The following is a 24,280-nucleotide window of genomic DNA, read 5'->3' as shown; positions in this document are numbered from 1 at the left end:
TTATCAGAAGCCTCTCTGTGCTTGTTCCTGCTCCTAGACAACTACTAGATAAGTTGGACTCTTGTCCATGTTTGTTTTTGCATTTTGTTCCAGTTCACAGCTGTAGTTTCGTTACTGTGTCTGGAAAGCTCTTGTGAACGGGAATTGCCACTCTGGTGTTATGAGTTAATGCCAGAGTTTTAAAGTAATTTCTGGATGGTGTTTTTGATAGGCTTTTCAGCTGACCATGAAAGTGCCCTTTCTGTCTGCTGCTATGTAGTAAGTGGACCTCAAATTTGCTAAACCTATTTTCATACTACGTTTGTTATTTCATCTCAACTCACCGCCAATACATGTGGGGGGCCTCTGTCTCCTTTCGGGGTATTTCTCTAGAGGTGAGCTAGGACTAATATTTTCCTCTGCTAGCTTTATTTAGTCCTCCGGCTGGGCTGGGCATCTAGAATCAACGTAGGCATGCTACCCGGCCACTGCTAGTTGTGCGTTAGGTTTAGTTCATGGTCAGCTCAGTTCCCATCTTCCAAGAGTTAGTTCCTATATATGCTTATGCTATGTTCTCTTGCCATTGAGATCATGACAGTTGAGATCATGACACCACTCATTGCATTGCAAGAAAGCTCCCCTACCAGAAGATGACATCCAAGCCAGAATGATGTTGCGGCCTGACCGAAAGGATGGCCTACCTGATAAAGACTACACATCACTCACTACACATGCTATTGACTAAGAGACTGATTGCAACGAACCCCCGTTAGGGACAGATCTCCTGACCGCCCATTTGCGAAAAGTCTGTATGGAGTGGGGCACAGGCGTTAGGCTTGTGTCAGTTCGCCGACAGCACAAAAGAGTTGCAGCGCTTTGGGACAGGAGGCTAGGATTAGGGCAAGTGATATCTAAGGGGGGCTTGTGATAGAAATATATATATCATGTAGATCTCACTTGCATGTATACTCCTCTATAATCAAATATATACTTATATGCTCACAGCTAATATATACATTATAATCAATGGTTTAAAATGGCTGACAAACTGATATAACCCAGACAGATCATATGGGGTTTTCCATCCCTAAAAGCAGAACAGAGTCAGATGTTTGGTGACTGCTGATCAAGTGTCTCCACTTTGTCCTAGACACAGAACTCAGGTTTAGTTGCTTAATCAGCAGTCATATGAGCATTAATCACAATATTCCATATATGTTTAGATAACCAATGACAGAGGAGCTAGACAATATGGTAATTAACTAACCACCCCTGACAACCCCTAACCACTCCTTTCTATGTGAAAATATAAAACTATGTATGTACAATAAAGTTTCAGTATTGATGGAATGTTGTTCTGTCACAGTTGTGTACAGTCCATTCTTGATGAGCGCTCAAAATACTCAGTCTAATTGGGAGCGGCCGCAGCACACACAGGGATATATTTATCCAACCCTAATATTTCCATAACAGAGTGAGTGTAGGGAGAGTGAAAGTAGCGTAAGGAGAGTGACAGGAGGTTATAGTGACCAGTATTTATTCCAAAAAGCTCTTTTAAGGGCTGAACAGATTACTTGTTTGTTAGGTGCGGATTTAAGTAGGGAGAGATGTAATAGGAGGAATGGTGAAAGGAAGGCAGCTGGGTGTAAATTCTGATCATTGGAAGTACATGCTACAGATCTCTGCTATTTTCCACTGTGTTTGATAGTAGTTAGTATTATGAACAGACTGTGGGATCATCTGGACATGAAATCTGTCATGTGTGGCAGATTATAAAGAGTCAAATGTTCAGTGACCTCACCAGGAAGAACACTAACTATCCTCTCCTCCTCAAAATGCATTGCCTCCTCCTCTTCAGACCATCTATGCTCATAATTTCGTCATCAGCGCTCACCATCTTGGTGCAGTACTCAAAGTTTTGAAGAACCTCACATTGAACAGTGATCCACACACACTCGGAAGCTGTTGTGTGGGGGGGCTGAATGTTACTCTGGCAGGTAGTGAGAAGCTGGAATTCAGAGACTGCCCTCTGCTGCTCACTATACCTTGCGAACATATAGACGGTCAAATTCCAGGGTGTGGGAAGGTCACAAATTAGACGATGTCAAGGCAAATTAAAGCACTGCTGCAGCGTAGCTAGACCGGTGAAAGCCTGAAGCGACTTTCAGAAATGTGTGATGCCATGATGGAACTTGGTAAGTAGATCAGGGAAGTCAGGGTATGTTATTAAAAAATGCTGTACAACCAACTTCATCGCATGGGCCATGCATGGAACATGTACTGCCTTGCCAAACTATCAAGCCACCACCAAGTTACGCCAATTATCGCACTCAACTAGACCTGGTTGGAGTTTCAGCTGGGAGAACCACTGATTGATCTGTTCTTTTATGGAGCAGTGGTTTGAACATCAGACATAGATTTGGTACCCAGGCGTTCCACCCACTTACTAGAGTGCTTGGCTGCCATATGCTTTTGCATGCTGGTGGTGCTCAGGTTGGCAGTGTTCTTGCTTGATTTGGCAGATGCTGCAAATTACATTTTTTTATCTGAAGGACTTTCATAAAAAAAACTGCCATACAGGGAAACAACACACCCTTGGCCTATTATTTAGCCGAGTGGAGGGGTTCTGTAGAACAGTTGACTGAGTTCTAACACTGAGCAAACCACTATCTCTTATTGCCTGTTTTCTTGCTAGGGATCCATCCCTCTCTGCACTGCTGTACTCGCTAGGCATGCCACCTTGCCAGTTTTGATCAGTGGTCTCATCATTCACCATGTCAGTTTCCAATTCCTCAATCTGATGCTCCTTCTGAGCTGCAATTTGAGCCTGACCTGATGGAAACTCTGCCTCATGATTATCCTCCACCTTTTCACACATCAATTGACCTTCCACAATGTGGCTTTCTCCTGGCCGTTGGTGCGCAAATGTTTGGGCATCACTGCACTTCACCTCCTCTTGACCCTCTTTAATGATGCACTTTGAGAGGCCTGACAAATCACAAGACAATAAACATGGAAGAGTGCAGCATGAGAAGCACCAGGTGGTTAAATTGGGATGTTTCAATGAAAGGAAGGGGGATTAGCCTCTCACCTGGAAGGGTTGTTCACCCCTGCACAACTCTGGTAGCTGATATCTCCATGCACTCCTGCTCTGTTGCTTCGGGACTGATCCTGTGCTGTGCTTCCTCGTCTGGTCACGTGGGTCCAAGATCCAGTCACGTGATGCCACTACACAGGATATGACTTCACTTCAGTTTCTGTTTTCTGGGAATGAACTCTATGGCCCAAAGCTGCTCCAGCCACAATTCCTCAAGGGGAATATCAACGATTTTTGGAAAAAATATGTATGTGGTCAATTTAAGGAGAGCTATGGCTATAGAGCACACTGCAATAGTTTAGTGGTAATCGCATTTCGGCAGTAGACTGCTACCTTCCTCAGGCGGATTTGAGGAAGGTAGCAGTCCGGTGCCAAAACGAGTAGTGGTTTAAAAAAGGTTTGTTTACCACTAATCTATTGCAGTGTCCTCTATAACCATAGCGCTCCTTAACCCCTTCCCGACCTCTGCCGTACTAGTACTGCTCTGTGGGAAATGCATTTCTGCCAGGAGCCATACTGGTATGGCGGCACGATCACTGCGGCCTCACGCTGAGCGCCGCAATGATCGGGTGCAGGTGTCAGCTGTATGTGACAGCTGACACCCCGCAGCATTGCAGTGGTGCTAGCACAGATCGTGGGCATTTAACCCCTCTGATGCCGCTGTCAGTACTAACAGTGACATAGAGGGGCATCGCGGAGGAACCGGGGCTCCCTGCACGCTCCCACCAGAACCACATGATGCGATTGCGTTGTTTCTGTGGTCTTCATGGAGACACTGGCTCCAAGATGGCCGCGGGGTCCTTCCGGATCCTGCAGTGAGGTGGCTTGTGAGCGCCTGCTAAGAGCAGGCGCTGGCAAGCATCCTACACTGCCTGTCAGATCGCTGATCTGACACAGTGCTCTGCAAAGTGTCAGATGAGTGATCTGACTTTATATAGTAATGTCCCAACCTGGGACAATGTAATAAAGTAAAAAAATATATATATGAAGTGTAAAAATATATAAAATAAAATCCTCAAATAAATAAATAAGTAAATAAATAAATATTTTACAAATAAATCCATTTATGTAAATACAAAAAAAACAATAAAAGTACACATATTTGGTATCGCCGCGTCCGTAACAACCCGACCTATAAAACTGTTCCACCATTTAACCTGTTTAAAAAACACCATTAAAAAAAACAAGGCAAAAAACCAATGCTTTATCATCATACCGCTGAACAAAAAGTGGAATAACACGCGATCAGAAAGACGGATATAAATATACCATGGTACCGCTGAAAACGTCATCTTGTCCTGCAAAAAGATCAGCTATCACACAGCATCATCAGCAAAAAAATAAAAAGTTATAGATCTCAGAATAAAGAGATACAAAAATAATTATTTTTTCTATAAAATAATTTTTATTGTTTAAAAGCGCCAAAACATTAAAAAATGATATAAATGAGGTATCGCTGTAATCGTACTGACCCGAAAAAAACAGCTTTATCAATTTTACCAAACGCGGAACAATGTAAACGCCCCCCCAAAATAAATTCATGATTTGATGTTTTTTGTTTATTCTGCCTCACAAAAATTAGAATAAAAGCGATCAAAAAATGTCATGTACCCAAAAATGGTACCATTAAAACCGTCAACTCGTCCCACAAAAAACAAGACCTCACATGACAATGTGGGGCAAAGTATAGAAAAATTATAGCTCTCAAAATGTGGTGATGCAAAAACTATTTTTTTAAATAAAAAGTCTTTTAGTGTGTGACAGTTGCCAAGCATAAAAACCTGCTATAAAAACCCACTATATATAGTAAGTCAAACCCCCCTTTATCACCCTCTTAGTTAGGGAAAAATAAGAAAATAAAAAATGTATTTATTTCAACTTTCCCAATGGGGCTAGGGTTAGGGCTAGGGTTAGGGCTAGGGTTAAGGTTAAGGTTGGGGCTAAAGTTAGGGATAGGGTTGGGGTTAAAGTTAGGGTTGGGGCTAGAGTTGGGGTTAGGGTTTGGATTACAATTACGGTTGGGATTAGGGTTAGGTTTGGGATTAGGGTTAGGGGTGTGTAGGAGTTAGGGGTGTTTTGGGGTATGGTTGTGGTTAAGGTTGGGATTAGGGTTAGGGGTGTGTTCGGGTTGGGGTGTGGTTAGGGTTATGGTTAAGGTTGGGACTAGGGTTAGGGGTGTGTTGGGGTTAGGGTTAGAGTTATAATTGGGGTGTTTCCACTGTTTACGCACATCAAGGGGTCTCCAAACACGACATAAACTTTAGTGAAACACTTGGAGGTTCAAAGTTCTCACAACATATCTAGATAAGTTCCTTGGGGGGGTCTAGTTTCCAAAATGGTGTCACTTGTGTTTTTTTTTACTGTTTATCTATATCAGGGGCTCTGCAAATGCAATGTGATGCCCGCAGACCATTCCATCAAAGTCTGCATTCCAAAACTGCGCTCTTTCCCTTCCAACTCTGCCATGCGCCCAAACAGTGGTTTACCCCCACATATGTGATATCAGTGTACTCAGGACAAATTGCTCAACTGTTATGGTCCAATTTCTCTTGTTACCCTTGGGAAAATAAAACATTGGTGACGAAAAGATCATTTTTGTGAAAAAAATTTGATTTTTTATTTTTACGGCTCTACATTAGAAACTTCTGTGAAGCACTTGAGGGTTCAAAGTGCTCAAAACACATCTAGAAAAGTTCCTTAGGTGGTCTACTTTCCAAAATGGTGTCACTTGTGGGGGTTTCCACTGTTTAGGCACCTCAGGGGCTCTCCAAACGCGACATGTCATCTGATCTCAATTCCAGCCAATTCAAGCGTTTCTCCTTCCCTTCAAAGCTCTTGCATGCACCAAAACAGTGGTTTACCCCCACAAATGGGGTATCAGTGTACTCAGGACAACATGCACAACAACTTTTGTGGTCAAATTTCTCCTGTTACCATTGGGAAAATAAAAAATTGGGGGCAAAAAGATCATTTTTGTGAAAAAAATGTGATTTTTTATTTTTATGGCTGCACATTATAAACTTCTATGGAGCACTTGGGAGTTCAAAGTGCTCATCACACATCTATATATGTTCCTTAGGGAAAAACGTCAAACATTGCTTCTTCCCTTTCGAGCTCTGCCATGCGCCCAAACAGTGGTTTACCTGCATATATGTGATATCTGTGTACTCAGGACAAATTGTACAACAACTTTTGGGGTCCAATTTCTTCTGTTACCCTTGGTAAAATAAAACAATATGGATCTGAAATAATTTTTTTGTGAAAAAAAGTTAAATGTTCATTTTTTTTTCAAACATTCCAAAAATTCCTGTGAAGCACCCGCAGGGTTTATTATTTTTATTATTATTATTATTATTATTATTATTATTATTATTATTTATTTATTTATATAGCACCATTAATTCCATGGTGCTGTACATGAGAAAGGGGTTACATGCAGGGTTATAGATATCGTTTACAGTAAACAGGTTTACAGTGACAGACTGGTACAGAGGGGAGAGGACCCTGTCCTTGCAGAGGCCCCGTCTCACATAGCGATTTACCAACGATCACCACCAGCTATACGACCTGGCCGTAATCGTTGGTAAGTCGTTGTGTGGTCGCTGGGGAGCTGTCACACAGACAGCTCTCTCCAGCGACCAACGATCAGGGGAACGACTTCGGCATCATTGAAACTGTCTTCAACGATGCCGAAGTCCCCCTGCAGTACCCGGGTAACCAGGGTAAACATCGGGTTACTAAGCGCAGGGCCGCGCTTAGTAACCCGATGTTTACCCTGGTTAACAAAGAAACAAACAGTACATACTCACCTTTCGGTGTCCGTCAGGTCCCTTGCCGTCTGTTTCCTGCTCTGACTGAGTGCCGCCGTACAGTGAGAGCAGAGCGCAGCAGTGACGTCACCGCTGTGCTGTGCTCTCACTGTACGGCGGCACTCAGTCAGAGCAGGAAGCAGACGGCAAGGGACCTGACGGACACCGAAAGGCGAGTATGTACTGTTTGTTTTTTTTGGTAACCAGGGTAAACATCGGGTTACTAAGCACGGCCCTGCTCTTAGTAACCCGATGTTTACCCTGGTTACCAGTGAAGACATCGCTGAATCGGTGTCACACACACCGATTCAGCGATGTCAGCGGGACCTCAACGACCAAAAAAAGGTCCAGGCCATTCCGACACGACCAGCGATCTCACAGCAGGGGCCTGGTCGCTGGTACGTGTCACACATAGCGAGATTGCTACTGAGGTCGCTGTTGCGTCACAAAACTTGTGACTCAGCAGCGATCTCGCTAGCGATCTCGCTATGTGAGACGGGGCCTTTACATTCTATGGGATAGTGGGGAAGAGACAAAAGGCAGTGGTGAGGCGGCGGCTCTGGCAGTGGTGAGGCGGCGGCTAGATTATTGTTGGCTGTAGGCTTTCCTGAAGAGATGGGTTTTCAGGTTCCGTCTGAAGGATCCAAGGGTGGTGGATAATCGGACGTGTTGAGGCATGGAATTCCAGAGGATGGGGGATATTCGGGAGAAATCTTGGAGGCGGTTGTGTGAGGAACGAATAAGTGTGGAGGAGAGTAGGAGGTCTTGGGATGAGCGAAGATTACGTGAGGGAAGATATTGGGAGATTAGTTCAGAGGATAATAAACTTCTTGAATGTGGTTTTGAGCACCTTGAGGGGTGTAGTTTTTAGAATGGGGTCACTTTTGGGTATTTTCTATCACATAGACCCCTCAAAGTGTCTTCAAATGTAATGTGGTCCCTTGTAAATTTGTAAAATTTGTTGAATAAATGAGAAATCGCTGGTCAACTTTTAACCCTTATAACTTCCTAACAAAAAAAATTTTGGTTCCAAAATTGAGATGATGTAAATTAGACATGTGGGAAATGTTATTAATTAATTATTTTGTGCATTATAATTTAAGGGCATAAAAATTAAAAGTTGGAAAATTGCAAAATTTTCTAAATTTTTGCCAAATTTCAATTTTTTTCACAAAAAAAGCAAGTCATATTAAAGACAAGTCATATTGAAGAAATTGTACTGCTATCATAAAGTACCATGTGTCATGAGTAGTGTTGAGCGATACCTTCCGATATGCAAAGGTATCAGTATCGGATTGGATCGGCCGATATCCAAAAAATATCGGATATTGCCGATACCGATACCCGATACCAATGCATATCAATGGGACACAAAATATCGGAATGGTTCCCAGGGTCTGAAGGAGAGGAAACTCTCCTTCAGGCCCTGGGATCCATATTCATGTATAAAATAAAGAATAAAAATAAAAAATATTGATATACTCACCCCTCCGACTGCCCCGGTTCTCACCGGTCCAAGCGTCTGCCTCCATTCCTAAGAATGCAGAGTGAAGGACCTTCGATGACGTCGCGGCTTGTGATTTGTCGCGTGACCGCTCATGTGACCGCTCACGCGACCAATCACAAGCCGCGACGTCATCGAAGGTCCTTCACTCCCTGCATTCTTAGGAACAGAGGCACCGCTAAGAGGGTCCGCCGGAGGGGTGAGTATATCAATATTTTTTATTTTTATTATTTATTTTTTACATGAATCTGGATCCCAGGTCCTGAAGGAGAGTCTCCTCTCCTCCAGACCCTGGGAACCATACGCACCGCACACTTCCGATTCTGATTTCCAATATCGCAAAAATATCGGAACTCGGTATCGGAATTCCGATACAGCAAATATCGTCCGATACCCGATATTTGCAGTATCGGAATGCTCAACACTAGTCACGAGAAAACATTCTCAGAATCAGTGGGATCCATAGAAGTGTTCCAGAGTTATTACCTCACAAAAGGGACAGTGGTCAGAATTGTAAAAATTGGCCAGGTCAGAATGGTGAAAACAGGCTGGGTCTTGAAGGGGTTAAATTGACCACATACATATTTTTTCCAAAAAATGACAAATTACAATGGAACATAAACAATTCCTCAGATTGCCCAGTGTTCGGGTCATATGTGTTATGGGTCGAGATCCCGCCGCTGCTATGTCTTCTGTGGTCTCTCATTCCTTTCCTGCCACAGAAGATTCTGCTCAGCAGAAGCATCGGTCCCAGTGTCTTGCTCAGGCTAATGCTTTGCATCTGGTTGCTGCTGCCTTTTCAGGTGCAGCTATAGCAATCAGCATTAGTAAAGGGCAAGCAGATGCTCATGTGACTAAGTCCTGCTTTGGCCTTCTGAGCATGTCCGTGTGATGACCTCTCATTAGTGGCCCAGGTCCTCAAGCAGCTCTGATTGGTCCAGCAGCAAGGTCCCGGAAGGCTGCAGCTAAAAAAGGTTCACACGGCAGTGCAATAGTATATTCTAAAATCGTGGTGTGTGAATGCGTGTGTCATTGACTCTGGCGAAAGCTCCTAATGATCCCCTACCCTCTGGTTGTTGTATGAGTTATTGGGTGATTGAAGTATAGTCAGCTCCAGATAGTTGCATAGCCTGTGTGCTGCCGTGCACTCAGTCAGCACAGTCCACGATAGTTAGCGTCCATTAGTAGCGCTCACCAGTGCGATTCTATGCACAGTGTTGGTTTGAGGCATTTGCCAGTGCGATACTGCGTGCACTCTGTGCACTAAATATAGTCTGCTGTGCCCTGTGTCTGCTAACAGGGTACGGCGCTCATATTTATATTGCTTTGCTGTGAGGTAACAGAGTTTGCCGCAGTTCACAATGGTAATCATTCAATTTGCGTGTGTTCGGTGCTATACTGTCATATTGTGTCCACAATTTCTGAGCAGCAGTTACCATCCCTGCATGGTAGACCACGGGTTGCGAATGCACCTTATCATTATATTTTCTTTGGTGAGTTCCGCCAGCCCTAACAATATGTCTCCTGGGACTCTTGATGGTCAAAGGAAGAAGGACCAGGTTGAGGATTCAGAGGCCCAGCCTCTTGGCTACTTAGACTGGACTGTGTGGAAGACTTTGTGGTGCTGCTTTTCAACAGACTGGAAACTATGTCTGCTATCCATCCCACAACATCCTTGCACTTGTCTGGGTTCGTTAATAATGTAGCGTGATGAACAAATTTTGACAGGAACAATGAATGTGATATGGTCACCTTCAGATCTGTCACACGATCTTGGCGGGCACCAGCATATCCATGTCCCTTAAAGTTACCCTTTCGCATCTTGAATGCAATATACTTATGAATAGTGTTGAGCATTCCGATACTGCAAGTATCGGGTATCGGCCTATATTTGCTGTATCGGAATTCCGATACCGAGTTCCGATATTTTTGCGATATCGGAAATCGGAATCGGAAGTGTGCGGTGCGTATGGTTCCCAGGGTCTGGAGGAGAGGAGACTCTCCTTCAGGCCCTGAGATCCATATTCATGTAAAAAATAAATAATAAAAATAAAAAATACTGATATACTCACCCTGGACCTTAGCGATGTAACCGGCAGCCTCCGTTCCTAAGAATGAGTGAGTGTAGGGCCTGCGATGACGTCACGGCTTGTGATTGGTCGCGTGAGCGGTCACATGAGCGGTCACGCGACCAATCACAAGCCACGACGTCATCGAAGGTCCTTCACTCTGCATTCTTAGGGAACGGAGGCAGACGCTTGGACCGGTGAGAGCCGGTACCGTCAGAGGGGTGAGTATATCAATATTTTTTATTTTTATTCTTTATTTTATACATGAATATGGATCCCAGGGCCTGAAGGAGGGTTTCCTCTCCTTCAGACCCTGGGAACCATTCCGATATTTTGTGTCTCATTGATATGCATTGGTATCGGGTATCGGTACCGGCGATATCCGATACTTTTTGGGTATCGGCCGATCCAATCCGATACCGATACCTTTGCATATCGGAAGGTATCGCTCAACACTACTTATGAACCCAAAAAATGCTGGCTTTATTTTTCACAAGTACCCTTACAAAAGGTCTTATGTACAAAGTCACTGTATCTAGCCATGTATGGCAATTTATATTTTTAAATCGCTTTGCTGACACACTTGAAATGTGGAGTAATGAAAATTAATTCCCACACTAAATTGTCACGTACAATTATCTCTACCCATATTGCATTAGTCACACAACTGGTAGATAAAGATATGCTATTTTTCATAACAATAGAAAACTAAGATTTGTTTTCAATCTGCTTGCTAAAACACTGCAAATTCAGAGTAATGAAGATTGTTGCCCCTGCTAAATTGTCACATATGATTATCTCTACCCATATTGCGCCAGTCACACAACTTGTAGATAAAGATTAGAGATGAGCGGTGTTCGAGTCGAACTGTTCGCCAATTTCAAATTTGAGCTGTTTTGGGTGGTGTTCAAGTTGTTCGACGAACTCGAACAATTTGCTTAAAATTTGTCTGTTCGAGTTTCTGTTCGTTCACCAAAAGCCTAACTTGATTTTCACATTAAAACTGTTTATCAATGTTAATAGACTGTTTCAGTGTATATTGTGCGGGGGGGTTAACATCTGTGCAGAAATAATGCCAATCTCCTTGTTTTTTTCCTGCGGGGCAGTGCAGTCTCTCAGCCTATCAGCAGGGGCATGTGTCATTGGCTGTGTATGTCACATGTCCTTGCCCTATAAGAACCAGCCAATTTCCCCATCGCCACCATTTCCTCAATGCTGCAGTTAGTGTTAGATGGCACCACTGCTGCTGTGGGCACTATACAGTCTAAGAGTGTGAATTGCGAGCAAATTTGCAGTTAGACAGTGTTAGGTGTCGAGTTCCCGCCTGTGCACAAGGGGAATCTCGAACCATCTCCGCTGCGTTCTCCCATTCTTCTCCAGCCGCAGTGGAGTCTGCTAAGCCGAGATGTCGGTCCCAGCGTCTAACTAAGGCTGATACTGGACGACTGGTTACTACTGCCCTTCCAGGCTCTGTCCTTGTAGCCAGCAATGTTCAGCATCAAGCAGGTCTTTCTGGGACTAAGTCCTGCTTTTCCCTTACTGAGCATGCCCAAGGGACAACCTCCCATTGGAGGTAGGGGGTCACATGCTCAGGTCCTGTTGCGGCTCCTATTGGTCCATCTGGAAGGTCTTGTAGCACTGCCGCTATAAAAGGTTCGCATGGCTGCTCTGCAATGCGCTAGTGTACACTTGTGAACGTGTGTGTGTGTTGATGAGAGAAAGTCGCTCTTTATTTAAACCCCCCCTTGTGTTTAACTGCTCGCGAAAGGTGGATGATTGCTATCTAGCGCCAGACTTGTTATCAGCATTAGAACACACGAAACAGCATGTATTTGCTGTGAGCGCCAGTGCGGTGCCGTGCGCTATCGCAGTGCTTTCCTAACCCAAGTCTGGGTGGTTAGTGGCGTCCGCCAGTGCGACACCGCATGCACTATCGTGCATCCTAATTATTATTTCTGTTACTCTGACACCCCAGTTGCAGTGTCGAGCGCAAGAGGTCTAGTTGTACTCTATCCCGAGTCTTGGGGTAGAGTTCTGTGACTCCTTGCTTGCTCTCTTTGTGCGGTACCATGGCCCTGTGCTCCAACAGGGTTCGCTTTCTTCATACTGAGTGAAGTTAACCTGTGTGTGAATCCATATTATACCGCCATATAGTCCGTCATTATTTAGCAGCAGGTTTCATCTCTGCACAGTGGACCCCAGGCTGTGAACGCACCTTACACTATCTTTCTAATTACTTGGTGCATTCCGCTAGCCCTAACACAGTGTCAGTGTAAGAGCGTCCCCCGGAAACAATGGAGACCGGGATGAAGTAGAGAATTGAAAGTGTTGAAAAGCTGTTTAGGGTTTTCAGACAGGGAGGATATGAGAGATGAGAAGTAAGTTTGTTTTGCGGCAGTGAGCGCGGACTTGAAGCTGGCGAGGGACTGCTTGTATGCGGTGAAATGGTCGGCAGAGTGGGAGCGCTTCCATCTCTGCTCAGCGATCCTGGAAGCCAGTCTCAATTCTTTGGTTTGGCTGGTCAACCAGGGCTGCCTGTTTAGTGTACGAGTTTTGCTATGCATGAGCGGGGTGGCCGAATTGAGTGTTGCTGTTATTGTGGTGTTATAAAAAGTGGCAGCAGCATCTGTGTCATGAAGGGAGGCTATGTCTGTAAGAGGGAGAAGGGACTCAGAGAGTGATTGTAAGTTGAGATGTTTGAGATTTCTGCGAGGGTGAGTGAGTTTGTGTAGTGGGGGTTGCACACTAGGAGAGGAGAGGGAAGAGAATGTCAGTAGGTTGTGGTCAGTGTTGTGATCCCAGTGGTAGAGGATCTCTGGTATTCTGGCAAGGTAAACAAAAAACATAGGAACTGCTCTAGGGAGGTGGAAACTGGGCTAACCGCATACCTGATCCTAACACAACAACTAGAAGTAGCCGGTGAACGTGCCTACGTTGATTCTAGACGTATCGAGCCAGCCGGAGAACTGACTACCCCTAGAGGGAAAATAAGACCTCACTTGCCTCCAGAGAAATTGAACCCCAAAGATATAGAAAGCCCCCAACAAATAATAACGGTGAGGCAAGAGGAAAACACAAACACAGAGATGAACTAGAATCAGCAAAGTGAGGCCCACTAGTCTAGATAGGCAGAAAATAGAAAGTGAACTATGCGGTCAGCAGAAAACCCTGCAAAAACATCCACGCTGAATATTTCAAGAACCCCCACACCGACTGACGGTGCGGAGGGAGAATATCAGCATCCCAGAGCTTCCAGCGAGCCAGAAAATCACATATTAAGCAAGCTGGACAAAAACACTGAAAAATGCAAATGATCCAAAGTACTCAAAACGGACTTAGCTTTTCTTGCATGAGACAGACGGAAAGGAATCAGGAGGAAACCTTATAGGACTGGATACAACGATGCCAGGCAAGAGACTGAGTCCAGAGGAGACCTAAATAGGGAACACCCGCTGCTTAATGACCCAGCTGGAGCCCAGGCCTGCAACAAGACATGCCTAACACAGTACCGTTAGTGACCACCAGAGGGAGCCCAGAAACACAGTTCACAACAGTACCCCCCCTTGAGGAGGGGTCACCGAACCCTCACCAAGACCCCCAGGGCGATCAGGATGAGCAGCGTGAAAGGCACAAACCAAATCAGTCGCATGAACATCAGAGGCAACAACACAGGAATTATCCTCCTGACCATAGCCCTTCCACTTAACTAAATACTGAAGTCTCCGTCAGGAGATACGAGAATCCAAAATCTTCTCCACCACGTACTCCAACTCGCCCTCAACCAAAACCGGGGCAGGAAGCTCAACAGCAGGAACCATAGGCACCACATACCGCCGCAACAAGGACCTATGGAACACATTATGAATAGCAAATGACGCTGGAAGGTCCAAGCGAAAAGATACCGGGTTAAGGATTTCCAAAATCTTATAAGGACCGATAAAGCGAGGCTTAAACTTAGGAGAGGAGACCTTCAAAGCAACATGCCGAGAAGACAACCAAACCAAATCCCCAACACGAAGTCGGGGACCCACACCGCGGCGGCGGTTGGCAAAACGCTGGGCCTTCTCCTGTGACAATTTCAAATTGTCCACCACATGGTTCCAAATCCGCTGCAACCTATCCACCACAGAATCAACCCCAGGACAGTCAGAAGGCTCAACCTGACCCGAGGAGAAACGAGGATGAAAACCAGAGTTGCAGAAAAAGGATGAAACCAAAGTGGCAGAACTAGCCCGATTATTATTATTAAGGGCAAACTCGGCTAGTGGCAAAAAGGTAACCCAGTCATCCTGATCAGTAGAAACAAAACATCTTAAGTAAGTCTCCAATGTCTGATTAGTTCGCTCGGTCTGGCCATTAGTCTGAGGATGAAAAGCCGACAAAAAAGACAAATCAATACCCATCCTAGCACAAAAGGATCGCCAGAATCTGGACACAAACTGGGATCCTCTGTCAGACACAATATTCTCAGGGATGCCGTGCAAACGAACCACATTCTGAAAGAACAAAGGCACCAAATCAGAGGAAGAAGGCAACTTAGGCAAGGGCACCAAATGGACCATTTTAGAAAAACGATCGCATACCACCCAGATGACAGACATCTTCTGAGATACCAGAAGATCCGAAATGAAATCCATGGAAATGTGCGTCCAAGGCCTCTTCGGGATAGGCAAGGGCAAAAGCAACCCGCTGGCACGAGAACAGCAAGGCTTAGCCCGAGCACAAATCCCACAGGACTGCACAAAAGAACGCACATCCCGCGACAAGGAAGGCCACCAAAAGGACCTAGCCACCAAATCTCTGGTACCGAAAATCACAGGATGCCCCGCCAACACCGAGGAATGAAGCTCAGAAATAACTCTGCTGGTCCATCTGTCAGGGACAAACAGTCTCTCCGGTGGGCAACGATCAGGCCTATCAGCCTGAAATGTCTGCAGCACTCGTCGCAAATCTGGGGAAATGGCAGACAAAATCACTCCCTCTCTGAGAACACCAACCGGCTCCGAGACTCCAGGAGAGTCAGGCACAAAACTCCTAGAAAGTGCATCAGCCTTCACGTTCTTCGAACCAGGCAGGTACGAGACCACAAAGTCAAAACGGGAGAAAAACAACGACCAACGAGCCTGTCTAGGATTCAAGCGCTTGGCAGACTCAAGATAAATAAGATTTTTATGATCAGTCAAGACCACCACACGATGTTTAGCTCCCTCGAGCCAATGTCGCCACTCCTCAAATGCCCACTTCATAGCCAACAACTCCCGATTACCAACATCATAGTTCCGCTCAGCAGGCGAAAATTTTCTTGAAAAGAAGGCGCATGGCTTCATCACGGAGCCATCAGAACTTCTTTGCGACAAAACGGCCCCTGCACCAACCTCTGAAGCATCAACTTGAACCTGGAAGGGAAGAGAGACATCCGGCTGGCACAGGACTGGCGCTGAAGTAAACCGACGCTTCAGCTCCCGAAAGGCCTCCACGGCCGCAGGAGACCAATTAGCAACATCAGAACTCTTCGTGGTCATATCCGTCAAAGGTTTAACCACGCTAGAAAAATTAGCGATAAAACGACGGTAAAAATTAGCAAAGCCCAAGAACTTCTGCAGGCTCTTAACAGACGTGGGCTGAGTCCAGTCATGAATGGCACGGACCTTGACTGGGTCCATCTCCACAGTAGAAGGGGAAAAAATAAAACCCAAAAAAGAAACCTTCTGTACCCCAAAGATACATTTTGAACCCTTCACAAATAAAGTATTCTCACGCAGAACCTGAAACACCATCCTGACCTGGTTCACATGGGACTCCCAATCATCAGAAAAAAACAAAATATCATCCAGATAAATAATCATAAATTTATCCAGATATTTCCGGAAGATGTCATGCATGAAGGACTGAAACACAGAAGGAGCATTAGAGAGTCCAAAAGGCATCACCAGGTACTCAAAATGACCCTCGGGCGTATTAAATGCTGTTTTCCATTCATCTCCCTGCTTTATGCGCACAAGGTTATACGCACCGCGAAGATCTATCTTGGTGAACCAACTGGCACCCTTAATCCGAGCAAACAAATCGGACAACAATGGCAAAGGATACTGAAATTTCACCGTGATCTTATTCAGAAGACGATAATCTATACAAGGTCTCAAAGACCCGTCTTTCTTGCCCACAAAAAAGAATCCTGCACCAAGAGGAGAAGAGGATGGGCGAATATGTCCCTTCTCCAAAGACTCCTTTATATAACTCCGCATCGCGGCATGCTCTGGCACAGATAAATTAAAGCGTCGTCCCTTAGGAAATTTACTACCAGGAATCAAATCTATAGCACAATCACAGTCCCTATGAGGAGGAAGGGCACTGGACCTGGGCTCACTAAATACATCCTGATAGTCTGACAAAAACTCAGGGATCTCAGAAGGAGCAGAAGAAGCAATAGACACCAATGGAGAATCGCCATGAATCCCCTGACAACCCCAACTTGACACAGTCATATCTTTCCAATCCAAAACTGAATTATGGGCCTGTAACCATGGCAGACCCAAAACAATAACATCATGCATTTTATGCAGTACCAGAAAACGAATCACCTCCTGATGTACAGGAGTCATGCACATGGTCACTTGCGTCCAATACTGAGGTTTATTCTCTGCCAATGGCATAGCATCAATTCCTCTAAGAGGGATAGGATTTTCCAAAGGCTCCAGGACAAAACCACAGCGCCTGGCAAACGACAAATCTATCAGACTCAGAGCAGCACCAGAATCCACAAAAGCCATAGCTGAGTAAGAAGATAATGAACAAATTAAAGTCACAGACAAAATAAACTTAGGCTGAAAAGTACCAATGGCGACATGATTAACAACAATTTTTTTTAAGCGCTTAGAGCATGCTGAGATAACATGTGTTGAATCGCCACAGTAAAAACACAACCCATTTTGACGTCTATGATTTTGCCGCTCGGCTCTGGTCAGAATTCTGTCACATTGCATAGAATCAGGTGACCGTTCAGACAGCACTGCCAAAGGATTAGCAGATTTGCGCTCCCGCAAACGTCGATCAATTTGAATGGCCAGAGCCATTGAATCACTCAGACCTGTAGGGATAGGAAACCCCACCATCACATTCTTAATGGCTTCAGAAAGACCAATTCTGAAATTTGCGGCCAGGGCACACTCATTCCATTGAGTAAGCACGGACCATTTCCTAAATTTTTGACAATACACCTCAGCTTCGTCCTGACCTTGAGAGATAGTCAGCAACATCTTTTCAGCCTGACTTTCAAGATTAGGCTCCTCATAAAGCAAACCAAGCGCCAGAAAAAACGCATCAACATTCACCAATGCAGGATCTCCTGGCGCCAGAGAGAAGGCCCAATCTTGAGGGTCGCCGCGCAAGAAGGAGATAACAATCTTAACTTGCTGAGCGGAATCACCAGAGGAACGAGGTTTCAGAGACAGAAACAATTTGCAATTATTCCTAAAATTCAGGAACTTAGATCTATCTCCAAAAAACGGCTCAGGAATAGGTATTTTTGGTTCAGACATAGGGCTATGGATAACAAAATCCTGAATGCTTTGCACCCTAGCAGCAAGCTGATCCACACTAGAAGTCAGAGCCTGGACATTCATATCTGCAGCAGAGCTCAAGCCACTCAGAGAAAAAGGGGATGGAAGAAGCAAGGCAACCTGCAGCAAAACACACAAAAAAAAACAAAAAAAACAACTCAGGACTTCTTTTTAATCCCGCTTCTGCGATGCAATAAACATTTTCTTTTGGCCTGGCATTCTGTTATGATCCCAGTGGTAGAGGATCTCTGGTATTCCGGCAAGGTAAACAAAAAACATAGGAACTGCTCTAGGGAGGTGGAAACTGGGCTAACCGCATACCTGATCCTAACACAACAACTAGAAGTAGCCAGTGAACGTGCCTACGTTGATTCTAGACGTCTCGAGCCAGTCGGAGAACTGACTACCCCTAGAGGGAAAATAAGACCTCACTTGCCTCCAGAGAAATTGAACCCCAAAGATATAGAAAGCCCCCAACAAATAATAACGGTGAGGCAAGAGGAAAACACAAACGCAGAGATGAACTAGAATCAGCAAAGTGAGGCCCACTAGTCTAGATAGGCAGAAAATAGAGAGTGAACTATGCGGTCAGCAGAAAACCCTGCAAAAACATCCACGCTGAATATTTCAAGAACCCCCACACCGACTGACGGTGCGGAGGGAGAATACTGTAGGTTTTCTGTGGCAGAAAATGAAAGACAGATGCCACACACAGGACTGGCACTGATGCAGATTTGCCCATCTTAATCTCCCACTTGTTTTATTTTTTCTGGGAGAATTGTGAAGAAATCAGGCCCACTGTTATACTGTAGGTTTTCTGTAGCAGAAAATGAAAGACAGATGCCACACACAGGACTGGCACTGATGCAGATTTGCCAATCTTAATCTGCCCCTTTTTTTCAGGGAGACTAGTGAATAAATCAGGCCCACTGTTATACTGTAGGTTTTCTGTGACAGAAAATGAAAGACAGATGCCACACAAAGGACTGGCACTAATGCAGATTTGCCAATCTTAATCTCCCACTTGTTTTTTTTTCTGGGAGAATTGTGAAGAAATCAGGCCCACTGTCATACAGTAGGTTTTCTGTGGCAGAAAAAGAAAGACAGATGCCACACACAGGACTGGCACTGATGCAGATTTGCCAATCTTAATCTCCCACTTGTTTTATTTTTTCTGGGAGAATTGAGAAGAAATCAGGCCCACTTTTATACAGTAGGTTTTCTGTGGCAGAAAAAGAAAGACAGATGCCACACACAGGACTGGCACTGATGCAGATTTGCCAATCTTAATCTCCCACTTGTTTTATTTTTTCTGGGAGAATTGTGAGGAAATCAGGTCCACTGTTATACTGTAGGTTTTCTGTGGCAGAAAATGAAAGACAGATGCCACACACAGGACTGGCACTGATGCAGATTTGCCAATCTTAATCTCCCACTTTTTTATTTTTTCTGGGAGAATTGTGAAGAAATCAGGCCCACTGTTATGCAGTAGGTTTTCTGTGGCAGAAAAAGAAAGACAGATGCCACACACAGGACTGGCACTGATGCAGATTTGCCAATCTTAATCTGCCCCTTTTTTTTTCAGGGAGACTAGTGAATAAATCAGGCCCACTGTTATACTGTAGGTTTTCTGTGACAGAAAATGAAAGACAGATGCCACACACAGGACTGGCACTAATGCAGATTTGCCAATCTTAATCTCCCACTTGTTTTTTTTTTTCTGGGAGAATTGTGAAGAAATCAGGCCCACTGTTATGCAGTAGGTTTTCTGTGGCAGAAAAAGAAAGACAGATGCCACACACAGGACTGGCACTGATGCAGATTTGCCAATCTTAATCTCCCACTTGTTTTTTTTTTTTCTGGGAGAATTGTGAAGAAATCAGGCCCACTGTTATACAGTAGGTTTTCTGTGTCAGAAAATGAAAGACAGATGCCACATACAGGACTGGCACTGATGCAGATTTGCCAATTTTAATATGCCCCTTTTTTTTCAGGGAGACTAGTGAATAAATCTGGGCCACTGTATTAGAGTATATTTTCTGTGGCAGAAAGTGGCTTGAAGAGATATAACAAAAAAAAAAAAGGGACTGTACTACAATTACTATCTCCCTACAGTAATCTCAGAAAAGTATGACAGGCAGCAATAAAAAGGACTGCTGCACACAAAAGTCAAAAGTGTGGACAGACAAACAAGATAGCTGTGCAGAAAGGAAGGAGCAACAGGATTTGTGCTTTGAAAAAAGCAGTTTGTTTGTACAGCGGCGTTCACACAGCAACGCAGCGATCAGGGAGCCTTATAACCTACAGAGCTGTTGCACAGAAATCTAGCCTCAACTGTCCCTGCAAAGAAAAGGTGGTGTTGGACAGTGGAAATCGCTACAGCACAAGCGGTTTTGGGGTTAATTTACCCTGCCTAACGCTATCCCTGCTTCTGACGAAGCGGCAGCAACCTCTCCCTATGCTCAGATCAGCAGCAGTAAGATGGCGGTCGGCGGGAACGCCCATTTATAGCCCCTGTGATGCCAGAGAAAGCAAGCCAATCACTGCCATGCCCTTCTCTAAGATGGTGGGGACCAGGACCTATGTCCACACTCTGTGTGCACCTTGATTGGCTGAGAAATGGCGCTTTAAGCGTCATATGAAATGCGACTTTGGCACGAAGATCGTGTACCGCATTGCCGATCCCACGCTGGGATCTGATCGGGTTTCATGAAACCCGACTTTGCCAAAAGTCAGCGACTTTTGAAAATGACCGATCCGTTTCGCTCAACCCTACTCAGGACAAATTGCACAACAACATTTGGGTCCAATTTCTCCTGTTACTCTTGTGAAAATAAAAAAATGGGGTCTAAAAGATAATTTTTGTGGAAAAAAACATGATTTTTTATTTTTACGGCTCTACATTATAAACCTTAGTGAAACACTTGGGGATTCAAAGTGCTCACCAAACATCTAGATAAGTTCTTTCGTGGGTATCATTTCCAAAATGTGGTCACTTGTGGGGGGTGTCCACACCAAACCAGACATGGCATCCGATTTCAATTCCTGCCAATTTTGAGTAGAAATAGTCAAACGGTGCTCCTTCCCTTCTGAGCTTTGACATGCACGTAAACAGTGGATTTTCCCCATATATTGGGTATCGGCATTTTTAGGAGTAATTGCATTACAAACTTTGGTGTTCATTTTTTCCTGTTACCCTTGTGAAAATAAAAAAAAAATTAGTCTAACTTTTTAGTGAAAAAAGTTAAATGTTCATTTCTTCCTTTCACATTCCATTAATTCCTGTGAATAAACTTTTTGAATGTAGTTTTAATCAGCTTGAGGGGTGCAGTTTTTAGAATGGTGTCACTTTTGATATTTTCTGCCATATAGACCCCTTAAAGTGAATCCAATTATGAGGTGGTCCCTAAAAAAATGGTTTGGTACATTTTGTTGTAAAAATGAGAAATCGCTGGTCAACTTTTAACCCTTATAACTTCCCAGCATAAAAAAATGTTTGTTTTTTTAAATTGTACAAATGTAGCATTAACATGTTGGAAATGTTATTTAGGAACTACTTTGTGTGACAAATTTCTCTGATTTAAGGGTATAAAAATTCAAAATTTGAAAATTGCAAAATGTTCACCAAATTTCTGTTTTTTTACACACATAAATGTATTTTATATCAAGGAAATTTTACCAAAAGCATTAAGGAAAATATGTCACGAAAAAACATTGCCAGAATCACCAGGATGCGTTGAAGCATTCCAGAATTATTACCACTTAAATGGACAGTGGTCACTGGTCAGAATAGTAAGAACTGGCCCGGTCATTAACGTGCAAACCATCCTCGGGGGTAAAGGGATTAAAAACTCACTAGTGTGCCAGTGTTATCTCTCTACTATTGATTATCTCTAGGATCTCCATATCTCACAGAGCAACCTTTCCATTTTTATTATTGTAATGACTGCAATTTATGGATTAAAGGTAGCTCAATTGTCTCACTATTTAGGATATATACTGGTCTCTCGAGTAGTAGCTAAAATACAATCACATAGCCATTGTCTCCCAAATCATAACATTATGGACATGAAATTACTTGTGTTAAAAGGTAGCTTCAAATCTAGGAGAGACAGAAGAGTCTGGGAATATAAACTGATGATGACCTTTGACAGTCTCACTGCAGGAATGAATGTGTCGCATGGATTTATGTCTTTTTAAATCAACTAAGGAACTTACCCCTCAGACCATGTGATGTCATCACAACAGAACCAGACCCCGATCAGAGGACAATAAAACATTCCTTATCTAAGAACTGGCCCAATATTTATGGACATCACTGTTTATCACTCATGGTAATTCTGCTTCATGTCACCTGTCTTATCCATGGTTTTTCCTTTTTTTTTTCTTTTTTCTGTGCTATGTTGTGCATAAATGTGATTCTTCAGTATTTATTTTAGTCTTTGCCCAATGAAGAGACCTGTGTAGTCTCGAAAGCTTGCAATTTGTCACCATCTTTTCAGTTAGCCATTAAAAGGTATCAACCACTGAGGACTCTCAATTCTAAATATTTTTCTATCCTAAATAGTGAGACAATCGAGCTGGCTTGAAAAGGGAAGGTTGCTCTGTGAACGAAGGAGATCCTAGAGTTTATCAATAGCAGAGAGATAACAATGGCACACTAGTGAGTTTTGAAATTTACTTTACCATTTTTAATAGACATAAATAAAATTCATGTTTTAAATGCATCCCTTAATTAGGGTCTATTAACCAACTCTGGGTAATTTGGTATTTGCTGACATTTAATCATATTCTGAATTCCAAAGTTTGGATCACCTACTAACTTCTTATCGACATTGGTGTAAGGAACGCATCCCTTTATCTCATTTCAATACTTTGATGTGTCCTTGACTACCACTGATTCATCCTTGCATCTGTCTTACTGAAGAAAGAGTTCCTTTAACCACATAACATGAACCAAGGTAAATAAAGGAGGATATTTGTTCAAATACCTTATGAAATAATAATTATGGATGTTCACCAAATATTTTTTTCTTTCATGGATTATCTGTTTAGAATATTTTGGTTCATTTTCCAGGGCTTTTGCTTATGTTATGAATAAATTGTTGTACAGCTTTTTTAATGTCTTCATTTCTCAAACTATATATAATTGGGTTGACCAAAGGAGTTAGCACAGTATATAGCAGCGAGAGGATCTTACTCATCGTGAGTGTTCGGCCTTTTTTTGGGACAACGTAAACACCAAATATAGTCCCGTAGAATATGGAGACCACAGTGAGGTGGGAGCAGCAGGTGGAGAAGGCTTTCTGTCTGCCGGTTTTGGATGGAATCTTTAACACTGTGACAACAATGTAGGTATAAGATGCTACAATTACTACAGTTGGAATAATTACAGTTGGAATACTTACTAAATAAATCTCTAAATTTACTACGAAGGTTTCAGAACAGGAAAGTTCTATTAAGGGATCAAGGTCACAGAATAAATGGTAAATGACTTTTGGACCACAAAAGTTTAGCGTTGCTGTTGTTATGACACAAATTAAAGTAATAGAAAATCCAAACACCCAACAGCACATGGCCAATATTGCACAATGATGGTTTGTCATTATAGAGGCATAGCGGAGGGGGTTACAGATGGCCACATATCTGTCAAAAGACATTAAAGCGAGAAGAAAACATTCAAAAACTACTGAGGAGCAGAAGAAATAAAACTGAGTGATACATCCAGTAAAAGTAATGGTACTCCAACTATTCAGTAAAACATGGAGCATGTACGGAACAATATCTGAGGTCAACAAGATGTCACTGATGGACAATTGTGAGATGAAGTAGTACATTGGAGTGTGGAGGTTCTTGCTGGTGGACACCAAGATGATGATCAGGAGATTTCCACATAATATCAGACAATAAACAACAAAAAACAGACAGAACAGTAAAATTCTCAAATTTTGACTGACTTGAAATCCTAAGATGTAAAATTCTGTGACCAGCGTCCTGTTGTTCTCCTGCATTTAGACCAGAAAAGTAATGGCACTTATAGTAGGACACAAGACTAAGAGTGGCCTCAATATATGACCTGCTCCATAATGAAAACTATAACACTTATTGTGCAGTGTACAAAAACTTAGTGAATTTGACCTAAGACTACAACAGATTTTTGCAGAACTCCTGAAGGCAGATGTAAGAGAACTTAAAGCAAATAAGTATAATGTATTGGATTTTGGCAATTTTTAGCATGCAAAAATAATCCAAATAACGAGTGT

At 43.4% G+C, this 24,280-nt stretch overlaps 1 protein-coding gene across 1 annotated transcript; it reads right to left on the bottom strand.

Annotated features, from left to right (window-relative positions):
- Window positions 1–23,083: 23,083 nt before the first annotated feature.
- LOC143774632 (olfactory receptor 1500-like) lies at window positions 23,084–24,028 on the bottom strand. Its single transcript, XM_077262386.1, has one exon. The coding sequence runs from the start codon at window positions 24,026–24,028 to the stop codon at window positions 23,084–23,086; it is 945 nt and encodes a 314-aa protein (XP_077118501.1).
- Window positions 24,029–24,280: the final 252 nt, after the last annotated feature.

Source organism: Ranitomeya variabilis, chromosome 5, assembly GCF_051348905.1.
Source record: "Ranitomeya variabilis isolate aRanVar5 chromosome 5, aRanVar5.hap1, whole genome shotgun sequence".
Taxonomy (NCBI): Eukaryota; Metazoa; Chordata; class Amphibia; order Anura; family Dendrobatidae; genus Ranitomeya; species Ranitomeya variabilis.
This window is presented reverse-complemented; position numbering and strand designations above follow the sequence as displayed.

Excerpts from the sequence above, each read along its gene's own strand:
- LOC143774632 (XM_077262386.1), bottom strand. The coding sequence starts at position 24,028 with ATGCAGGAGAACAACAGGACGCTGGTCACAGAATTTTACATCTTAGGA.